Source organism: Fistularia commersonii, chromosome 19 (genome assembly GCF_037954325.1).
Source record: "Fistularia commersonii isolate RoL2024-O1a breed Wild chromosome 19, RoL_Fcom_v1.0, whole genome shotgun sequence".
Taxonomy (NCBI): domain Eukaryota; kingdom Metazoa; phylum Chordata; class Actinopteri; order Syngnathiformes; family Fistulariidae; genus Fistularia; species Fistularia commersonii.
In genome coordinates, this window is record NC_141302.1 from 15,706,278 (window position 1) to 15,717,940 (window position 11,663).

At 44.5% G+C, this 11,663-nt stretch overlaps 1 protein-coding gene across 8 annotated transcripts in view; it reads left to right on the top strand.

Annotated features, from left to right (window-relative positions):
• Positions 1–11,350, top strand: part of nrxn2b (neurexin 2b) — a 749,542-nt gene extending 738,192 nt beyond the window's left edge. For 6 of the 8 annotated variants that reach the window (XM_086165979.1, XM_086165983.1, XM_086165981.1 and 3 more), the window contains one exon: positions 8,871–11,350. In XM_086165979.1, coding sequence (XP_086022105.1) covers positions 8,871–9,754 — 884 coding nt within the window. In that variant the 3' untranslated portion in view covers positions 9,755–11,350. The remainder of the gene's footprint in view (positions 1–8,870) is intronic. The other 2 variants (XM_086165985.1, XM_086165986.1) reach the window with 1 other exon arrangement.
• The last annotated feature ends 313 nt before the right edge of the window (positions 11,351–11,663 follow it).

An 11,663-nucleotide genomic window follows, 5' to 3' on the forward strand; every position in this document is an offset into this window, starting at 1 on the left:
AAAGCGCCTTTGGCTCTTTAATTCAGCTGCTGTTCGGCAGTCTGACACCCAGCTCTGCTCTCAATAGACTTCTTTCATTCATTCATTCATTCACATGTTTATAAAAAATTATATTCTTTATTTTCATTTCTTGTTTTTTTTTTTTTTTTTAATTTTCATAAATTTTCTGATATTCACATATCTTACCAGTTCTCCTGTACTGTGTGAATTGAAATATCCCCATGATTAATGAATATTTGATTCCATTCTATCCTTCTATCCACCCGTCATACAGAGATGTACAACATCCACCCTCTCATTCACACATCTGGGCACCTTCTGCTATCTCTGGACTGTGGGAGGAACCCTGTGCAGACACAGGGAGAACATGGAATCCAACCGGCAACCTTCTCTAGCAGTGCCAACCACTGCTTTACCCCGCTACCTTCAGCCAATTTTTTTCAAATCTCTCAGTCCGGTTCATTGACCTTCTTCCTGTCCTTCGAGCAGCTCCCTTCAGGGGCCACCGCAGCCAATCGGCTGCCACCATCTGATCTGTCTCTTCCCCCACACCAGCTTCCATTCCTTTTTCCCTCCATCCAAACCCTCAATGTCCTTCTACCCAGAACTTCACCATTCCTCCTCTGTGCACGTCCAAACCATTTCAGCCCGATTTTATCTCCAGAGCATCAAACACATGCGTACAACCTTGGCTTCCTGAAACGACGCGACTGATATACAAAAGAAGCCTTTGAAAGAAAAGTACGGAAGATGTAATGGCTCTATACGTGTTCACGCATTGCAGTATTAGTGAAAAACATTTTTAAATGGAATATAAATGGCTATATCTGGGTGACACATGAAATACTGCATCACAGGGTGTCGTCTTCATATGTCTGATTCATTAGATAGGAAAAAGCGAATATTATTCAGAAGGTATTTTTTGATTCTCCAGTGTATGCGTAACACGACTGGTTGGTGCTGTGTTCATATGAGACAATAATATAACCTGAACACGCGCTTTAAGGGTATTTACGGAAGCCGTCATTTCAAGCTCGGCTTTAGCGGCTTTCTACCTCAACCAGACGGGTTAAAAAGTGAGAGGTAGACGACGGCGTAGAAATCCTCCATCAACATTGTATCTGCCCTTACGGAAACCTGCAAATTAAATCTGCTGATTAAATCCTTGAAATGTGAATTTTCCGAATGTTGACTCATTAAACCGCCATCTATTGCAATTTTAGTCATTTTGGCCCTTCCTTTTTTGATCCCGGCTCTTCTTTTAACTATGTATTCTGAATATATCAGGTATATCAGGTTTAAAATTGGTGGTAATGTAATATTAATGTAATATTAAATAATATTAAAATATAAAGTGACATTATACATTGCAAGTTGTAAAATGAAATTAAATGAAATTAAATGAAATTAAATGAAATTAAATGAAATTAAATGAAACTAAAATAAATCAAATTGAATCAAATTAAATTAAACAATTTCATTCAATAGAATAGATCAATGATACGTCTGCCAACGTCACGGAAACCTGCATGTGATCAGGCGACCAAACAAAACCGTACAGGATAGCAAGCAAACTCAGCAGCTAAAACACATTGAACTTGCTAGCATCCCCATCCCACTGCAGCAGCTTTGCCACGGATGGGTTTAAACTCTAAAGCTGCCCAATCCCATCTAATGGGATTTAGCCTCCATCTGATCAGAAGCTAATACACAGATCACTGTGGTTTTCCTATGGTCATATGATAATCTACTTTCACATGGAAAGTAGATTGAAATTTAAATATTGATCCACCGTCAGTGTCAACCCCAAGAATTCGGAAAAATAATTTGGATTTACGTAAACGGCGATCACACATTCACGAATACATAAATAGATATGAAACATTTTAATTAAAGATATATATATATATATATATATATTTACACTGGATGTCACATTTCACAATATCGTTCATTCTCATTTACACGTCAGAAAGAGACACACAAACGTTCACTCTTTCATAAATAATATTCAACAGATTCACAATTCATTCTTCAATGACCCAGGGACCAGAGTGACACCAAAGACCCTTCTGCAGTGTGGAGGAGAAGGTAGTCATTGCACCCATTAAAATTAAAATTAAAATTAAAATTAAAATTAAAATTAAAATTAAAATTAAAATTAAAATTGATAATTCATGTAATAGTATATTTTTTATTAATATTATTGAGCATTTATTGTAACATTTCTTATTATGATAATTTTAATGATTATATATCATACTAGTAACAATACCAATATTTATAGCAATTATAATAACAATTATAGTAATGTGATAATAAAAAATATATAATAAGAATGAAAGTAATACTAATAATGATGATAATAATCATCGTCTTCATAATAATAATAAGAATTTATTATTAAACAATTACATAACAATTACTTGAAATAAATCATTTTTTAGCTCCCATGAAGCTACTAGGTTTCATACACGGCAGTAGAACCACAGCGCCACCCTTCAAGACCAGAGAGCTGTGGAGGAGATGAGCGGGAGGAGGCGCCGGGAGCAGAGCGGGGCGATAGGCTCGCCCTGGTCAACATTCGTGTCACGTTCTTTTGCACCCAAAAGCGCAACGGAGAGGAATGGGGTGAGGAAGGAGTGATGGGGGGGGGGACGGACGGACAGCAAGAAATTCCAGTGAAGGATTCCTGCCTTTCCCAGCAGGCTAATTAAACTTTGACTTTGTTAGGGAGCCTTAATTACATCAGCCAATTAGAGCGTTGGTCTGGATCTGCCGGGTAATGAGAGTGAGTCCGAGGAACTGAGGATCGGGATTTACCAAGATGAAACGCACCGGGAGAGAGAGGGATGGTGAAGAGACGTAAAAGACGTCCTCATTGTAACCCATTGGACGTGGATAACTTAAAGTCAACACAATGTTTACAGTCATTACATGCAGATTGTCCAGAAGCAGAACAAGGAGGTTCCCCTCTTCAAACCTCTCCACCCTCCCCTGACCCTCTTTTCCTTCTTCGCCTCTTTCTTTTCTCCGCTCCTCATCGGCAACATGATGAGGGGCTTTTTTGAGGGGGTCCACTCGCCTCTGCGAGGAGGTCCTCGATAACTCAAGAACCTGCGAGGTGTTCCTCTTGGATCAAGGGGAGCTTTGAGGCCTCTCTCCAGAGTATGCGTGGGATTAAAACCCGCTGAAGCCGGTCGGGTTCCTGTGAGCTGTCGTGGAGAACTCGTCACATCTCCTCTCTGCATGAGCACGTTTGAGCGTGAGGGCCTTCAGGATCTCTACAGATCTCCTCGCGAAAACCCCCAGCTCGACATCAGAACGCGTACCTCCGACTATTCACGGGCAGCTACGAGCAAGACGTCAAAAATAATGAGGTGGCATGTTGACGTGCAACAAACTCTGCGCACACACAGACATTATTGACGATGAACACATTAATTATGTTGCTATTCCACGTTAACAGAACACAACTGCGCCTGAGCCATAGTTACGTATTAATACTTTATAGTGGATTCTGGATAGTATGAATGAGTGAATGAATGGTTGCATGTATCTATATGAATGAGTGAATGATATTATATCTCTGCAAAACATGTGAATGAGTGAGTGAATGGAATTATGTCTCAATATGACAGATGAATGAGTGAGTGAATGATATTTTTTCAGTGTGAGGATCAAAAGGTTGTTTGTATATACAGTACATGATGTGTGAATAGTGAGTTTGAGGTATGTTTACATGATGATGGAATGGTTGTTCGTCTCTATGACAGATGAATTAGTGAACGTATGGTTGTATGTCTATGATGAGTGAATGGGTGAGTGAACGGTTGTATGTCTCTTGGAAAGGTGAATGGTTTTATACATATTGGATGATCGAATGATTGTCTCTATATAACATGGGAATGAGTGAATTAATGGTATAATGTCTGTATATTTATGTCTTCTGGTGCATTAAAAAAATAAACCTGATTTATATACATAAATACGGCATGTAATCATATACAGGTACTTGTAAATACACGTGCTTTAAAAAAAGAAGCAATTTACCCCTTGGGGATCTATAAAGCGGTTGGTTATCTCTCTCTCCGTCCATGTGACTGACCATCACATCCTCAATCCCAACGCTTCAACCGCCTGACCAAATGTGAACGTTCGCTTAGCGTCACATCCCGACGTGTTAGAATCCGTTTTTCTCCATTTCGTGACGAACACAGATCTTCATTTTTAAACACACCAAGAGAAGCATTTACCTTTGGATGCAGCATCAGTGGAAGAACGTGATTTCTCATTTATAAAATACAAAGTCCGCTTTGATTGAAGTGAGGTTTAGAAATAGATCCAGATGGTGATGTTGGCATCAACATCAATATCAATATACATTGTATACTCAATGTGACGCTCCAGATTCAGCACAAAATGACAAAAACGGGGTTCTGATGCATTGGTATGTGATGCTGAGGGAGCTTTCCACGCTCATCTGGCGGTTGAGGCATTAGGAGTGAGGATGGGATTGACTGACCGATTGCCCGGCTGGGAAAGACCAAAGCACCCCCAAGATACAAGAGCAGGAAGAGTGAGAACAAAAGTTCAAATGAGTAAATGAATGAATGAACAAATGAAATGCCCTCCACATTTAAGTCAAAAGAATCAATAAAAATCTGACAATATGTTTATTACCGTTTCTTGCCGGCGACAAGACAATCTGATCTGCTTTCCTTTATTTTCCGTTGTTTGCCATTTCCCTTTTAATCTAGCAAAAGTGCTGGAGAACCGACAAAGCCAGAGTTATAGAGGGTGCAGTTTCGGAGTTAGATATCTTCTCATCTAAATTGCCTGTACTGCGCGTGACTCGTTCACCTCTCGGCCTTTGCGTGGCGTGGGATTTTTACAGCAGCAAGGCCAAAAAAGCCCGACAAGCCGAAATACCAAATCCATCCGCCTCTGGTGGAGTTGATCCAGGCGCAGCAGGGCCCCTGCAGCCAGGATGAGACACGTCAGGAGTCGGAGTGGGGTTTGGTACAAACGACATCCCCCATTGGACACATCGATTTTAAAAAGCCAACAAGGATAAACAACCCCCGACGCGACATTCTTGTCAGATCTTTTTTTTATCTGCAGGCAGATCTGATTCTTCACGACCTTTCGCCCAAAAAGGTTTCCTGTGTCTACGAGTGGGTCGGACTGACGGGCGGAGTGACTGCATTTGGCATAGATGTAAAAAGATCCACCGCCCTCTTCCCGCTTCGAGCAAATCAAGGATGTCATCATCATCTCGGCAGCTATTGCGTTTCTATCTGAGACTGTAACCCCCAACGTAGCAATAACTATGTGTGTGTGTGTGTATCTCAGAACAGCAGGGTCGCCCACCTTTCGCCGTGAGCTGAAAACATGTCTCTTCAGTACCCTACTAATCGCACTTAGCCCCCAACCCTCCCGTCCCAAACAAAAAAAAAGGGATGAAATTAATATATGTACTGTATATGGTTCTGGGATGGCTATTTGGTTGAGTGGTCACTTCAAACTTCTGACTACTGGTACTTCGGATCTTCGGTGACTAACTTGCACTTCCTGTAAGTCGCTTTGGATAAAAGCCTCTGCCAAATGACTGTACTGCACTGTACTGTACTCTGTGTGTGTGTGTGTGTGTGTGTGTGTGTGTGTGTGTGTGTGTGTGTGTGTGTGTGTGTGTGTGTGTGTGTGTGCGTGGATGATTTCACACTGCACCAATGTGAACATTTGAGACCATCAGAGAGACAGCAGATGTTCTGGAGATAAAGTCAGACTGAGATGGTTTGGATGTGGACAGAGGAAGGATGGTGAAGCACTTGGTGGAAGGATAATGAGGTTGGATAAGGCGGTGAGGAAGACAAGAGGAAAGATGTATGGATGAACTGAATGAGGAAGAGGAAACGGAGAATGTGGTAAGCAGCACGTGGGCTCAGCAGTTAAAGCTTTGGCCTCACAGCCTGAAGGTCCCTGTTTGAGTCTAATAGAGGGCCTTTCTGTATGGAGTCCAGGTTCTCCAGCCTCGTTCAACACCCCAAAAAAACATGAAGCAGTTCAGTTGGAGGCCCAAAATCGATGTATGAATGAAAGGATGATGATTGGTTCTCTTTATATGTGACTAAAGGAGTGAATGGTCATACGTCTATATGCAGCACGGCGATTAACTGCCGAGAGGTCCAGGGTGAACCCCACCTCTGGACCAACGACGTCTCGCAGAGCAGCAAAAGCGGTATAGAAAATGGATGGCTGACAGGTCAGATGGAGGGAGATGATTTGCTGTTGGGGAGCAGCCGAAAGGGAAAGAAGAGGGTGAAAAAGAAGGATCTTTTCTGGATTTTATGGGCGTGCATGAAAACAGCACATCTGTGATGGTTCTCTGTATTCCTGTATACATGTTCAGCTTCAGATCCTTTATTTTGGTCACCGGACGCCCGATAAAACAAGCGGGTCTGACTGATACTGCCATATTAAAAGTCCCTCAAATATCCTCCTGTATTTTGCGCCGAGACCCACATCTGTGAGCATGTGTGACGCATTCATCAACAAGCGTACCACTATCCAACCTCTGGGAGGAAACCTGGACTATCAGAGCTGCATATAGAAGGAGGAGGGTGTAGTCTCGACGTGGCAGAGCCACGTATTGACAGGTTATAGCTGGGGAGACTCCGGGGTCACAGAAGGGGAAATGAAAAGATGGTTGTCTCGATTAACTGCCCATCGTCCACGCTCAGACATGATCCCACTGTTTGTTTGAGAGCTGAGATTCATTACTTCTCCAGTAGCAAGCGCCTGCCAGTCATACGGGGATGATGCCATATGGCCTCCGGGCGTTGGCTCAGCTGAAAGGCATAACAGGATGCTACACTGATAACCCTTTTTTTTCGATTCTGACTATATGGCGCCCAAACCACGTGCGAGGGGAAGAGTTGATTTTGCCGGGCTTGTTGAGGTGTACGTACCTAAGAGTACAATGTACACTGACCCCCGATAGTTTACGTCCCGATGGCTCCACAAACGAGTCAAACGTAAAACCGATTAGCTCTTGTGACGCTCATCATCGCAAATGGCAGCGTCTCTGTCACAGGGACAGATGGTGGAGTAAAGATAGCGTCCTGTCCACCGCAACAACTGTCACCACGGTGTTCGTACATATGTCGCGCAAGAACAACCTCTGACTTTTAAAACTTCACTTCCTGTGACTTTGACAAGTTTTTTTTGGATTTAATGTACTAATCTTATGGGTTTCATCTTTGTGGCGGTCCGCTTTGTTCCTGAAAAAGCTAGAGCATGCTGTGCAGTCCTCTCAGCCTTCAAGGTGAAACGCAGCTCTCAAACAGACAAGAGGAATTTATAAATCAGGAGGAATAACTCAATTGCTGTAGAAATTCACTACTCTGCTTTAAAAACAGGAAAAAGGGGGGAGGTTCATACAGAGAATTGCTAAGCTATTTTTTGTTCCTGTCACAGCATTCACATTTCCTTCATGTAATCTCTATGACATATGATGTTTTATGCTGATGTATGACTGGCTTTGTGAGTAACAAAGCCTAAAGGTGGTGTCAAACTGTATAACAAAATGTGGGTGGTCAATGGGTTTCGGTGCGGTGCCAACTTAAAATATAGGCCGCGACGGGAGTCTAGAATGTCCCACCAAACTTTCCTATAAACCCGACGTCTGATTCACCTCAACAACTGGAAAAAAACAAAAGGCGAAAAAGTGATATTATGCAGATGATGTGATGATATATTTGGTCTTGTGCTGCTTTTACTTTCCCTTTTTCTCCCAACACAATCTAATCTACCCTTGTCATGTTTCACAATTGTTACATCTCTGCCGGACCGACGCAAAATCTGTCCCGGAGTATGATATAAATAGACTGTGACTGATATCTAACCATGTTCTGTTGACATGCTTCCCATATGTTTAACCTTGAACCTCCTGAATGAATGCAACCTGACACCCGCTAATCCTTTATCCTGGGTGTTCATTTCACGGTGTCAAAGAAGCTGTACAAACGCGTCCTGGGTCATTGAGCTACATTCCTTAAATGATTTAATGATGTGTTTGGTTTGTTAAAGACGATTAGTTTTTAGCGTGGGAGGGAAATGGTAATGGGGGAACGGAAAATTTGGCATCGTTTTTTGCAGGGTTAAAGCTAATGAGAAACGGGCTATAGAATACGGACAGTGTTGGGAGGGGGGATCGACAGGTCTTAACTCTATCGACTCGTAAACACCAAAGCGCCATTTTGGAATCGGGATTATTTTCCATGTGGCAAGGAAAATGCAGAGGGTTCAAAACGGGAGGGGGTGGGATGTATATCACTATCCAAGAACAATCTTACACAGCTTTCTTTTTGTAATTTTTTTTTTCATGCAAAAATCTCATGCGGCCAATTTGTTGATGTAAGTGCCCTGAACCTCGTGGTTTGCTATCTTATTTAACCAATCACAGCAGAAATCATGCAACGCTAGCCGAGACTAGAGAGATAGCAGTGCAGGACAGACTGTTGTAGTGCAATAGATGCTAAGTTGTTTCAGTGTCATTTCTAGCCTGATTTGTATGATGTGTTAGCGAAGTAACCTGTAGGTGAGAGCAGATGTAGCACAGGGAGCTAGCTCAGAGCAGCGACAGGCTAGACTATTCTTACATCTTGTATTTGATTTCAGCTTGCAGACAGAGCTAACCAGCATTTTAACTTTCTAGATAGAATAGACTAAATCTATAGAACTAACCTCATGTGAAGTTTTAGTGCTGGTGTTTAAATTGCACTGTTTCTCTTTCTGATTCTGCAAGCGGCCTCTTTCTCGGTCGGCCTCTAACACTCTGTACCTCCGTTGTCTCTTTCTTGTCCTAGGAGGTGAATTAGTGTTGCCAATTATAACCGTGGACTCCCTAGATCCCCCGTCCATCGCCACCCGCTACCCAGTAATTCCCCTGCCCCCGACCACTTACCGCCCCTTCCTAACCCTGCTTGAAACCACCAAAGAGTCCCTCCCCCTGCCCAACATTCGGCCCCCTTGCCCCCTGGACCAGGAAGACTGCGAGGAGAACATCGAGGTGTCGGCGTACGGCTCGGGGGAGATGACAGAGTCAGACGACGAGGACTATTACAAAAACTCCCCCCTGGTCACCGACAGAACTGTCCTCCCTCCTCCCCCAGCCGCCGAAGGCCAAAACCCCAGAGACCGCCATTTCTCCCGCTTCCCTTACTCCCACCGCCCGCCCTTGCCCTCCACCCCTACAGCCGACCCCGACCAGCTCAGCCCGCGCGTCAAGCTGGCTGTCGGCGGCGGCAGCAGTAGCAACAACATCCCTGCCGGGAAAATGAACACCAGGGACCAAGTGCTGCTGCCGCCGGCCCACCCCTCGTCCGACCCCAACCACCGCAGAGTCCCGGGAATAACCTACCCCCCAAATTTCCCCCATGTTCCCACTCCAGACCCCACGTCTCCGGAGCGAGGCCTCCCGGGCGCTGTGGAAGTGCAGCAGTCCAGCAGCACCACGGGAATGGTGGTGGGCATCGTAGCTGCCGCTGCCCTCTGCATCCTCATCCTGCTCTACGCCATGTACAAGTACCGCAACCGTGACGAGGGCTCCTACCAGGTGGACCAGAGCCGCAACTACATTAGCAATTCGGCCACACAGAGCAACGGAACCCTGGTGAAGGAGAAACAGCCCAGCACTGCCAAGACGGTCACGAAGAACAAGAAGAACAAAGACAAGGAGTACTACGTCTGAGAGGGCGCCGCCGCGACACGCAGAGACAGACAGCAGTTGCACACAGAGGAAGATGGAGGCAAGAAAGAGAGAGAGAGAGGGAGAGAGAGAGAGAGAGAGAGAGAGAAAGATGGCCGACATAGCAGAGGTTAGTTCATTTCAAACTCAGTATTGTCAGGTTCGTTTGATCGCTTCCGGGCTAATCAAACGGGAGCATCGCACTCGGGCTGACGTGTTTCTCGGCACCGCTTCGACTCCTGAGCCGTGCAAACAAGCGCAAATCCACGGGTCGGCTCGACGGGATTCCCGCCGCGTCTTGAGAGCTATTGGGGACACCGCCGTCAGTATTTGCGTCAGGGTCCGCGCTCCTTGATGAAAGGAGCTAGCTAGCGCCGCAAGCCGTCAACTCGGACAGCATCCACGTATTCTCACATCGGCGGCCTGACATCCCTCCGCTAGCGTCGATACACTGCCAGTTCGCGGGAATATGCCATCGAAGTGTTTGACATCTCCGATCTTTCTCGCTCTCTCGCTCTCTCTCTTCCTCTCGTTGGCTGCTGTTTCTCTCCATGTCTTGGCGCTCCGCAGCCCACGCAACTTAAACTCTGCCGTGTTTCAAGCATGTAGTATTCATTTACAAAAAAGAACTTTTTTTTTCCTTTTCTTTCCTTTTCCGTGGAGTTTAAAGAACAGAAAAAAAATATCGACGATTGATGATCATAACGTTAAACGTAGCAACTTTGTGAGATACCACCACTCCGAAAAATCGACGCTAACTTGTACGTTTAGCCGCCAAAAACTTGGTCGAGGCCAAAAGAACCCCCTTGGTCGTCCTGTGTTCCAGCAGATCTGTGTAATGTGTTTCCAGGGGGGGGAGGGGGCGTGTCCAAGCCCCTCCCCCGCCTCCTAGCGGGCCAGCAGACGAACTGTGTTACGTCCTTACGATTACTTATCACTTAAAAAAAAAAAAAAAAAAAAAAAAAACGAAAGAAAAAAAAAAACGAACGAGACGAACTCTGTTCAGTATAAATATAAATATATGTATAGACGTTGCAGAAAAACCAACGGACCTACATCACGAGCAAGAGGGGAAAACAAGAGCTTGCAGCGCGGACGAGATGGAGTTTAGGATTTTTTTGACATTGCAGGTTCCACCGTCTACATACCCTTCCCCTCTCTGATGAACAGGACAGCTGACCCCTCCCGCCCCTGGCTGCAAGAACCAACTTTTAGGTTTGCCCGTTTTTTTTTTGTTTTGTTTGTTTTCTTCAGAAAGTTCGAGAGACATTTTAGCAGGGGGGGGGGGCAAGGGGAGGAAAATAAAAACAAGAAAAATTCCGAGTTAATTCTGGGGCTCGAAGAGCCTCGAAGCCGGAAAGGAGCGACCGTGTCTTTCATCCCTCCGAAGCCTGACTGGACTGACAGCAGCCAAAATGGGCAAACTTTGTGGGAAGAACGCACGTACACATACATGCGCGCGCACACACACACACACACACACACACACACACACACGCACGCACACACACACATAATAAAAGGTGAACTACAGTTCCCTGGAAGATGTACAACAGAACTCTAGTATTCAAATTTTCTCAACTCTATAAAAAAAGAAAAGAACACTGTATCATGAAAAAGAAAAGAAAATTCCTGAAAAAAAAAGTTTGTGGAAAATGTCTAAATATTTGACTCATGCCATTACTGAGAGAAACGTGTTCCCCTACTATCATTCCTGAAAAAAAATGACAATGATTCTGGGCAATGGAAAATTTCTATAGTTTCTTTTTGTTTATGAACAATTGTAATTTGAACCTTTGACACACGGCCGTTCTACCAGGGGTCAACAAGGTCATCGCCATGAGTCCCATCCCAATCCCCCTCCCCCATTCGTCATTCTGCATCAGTTCCTCCCTCTTCGTATGGCAGATTG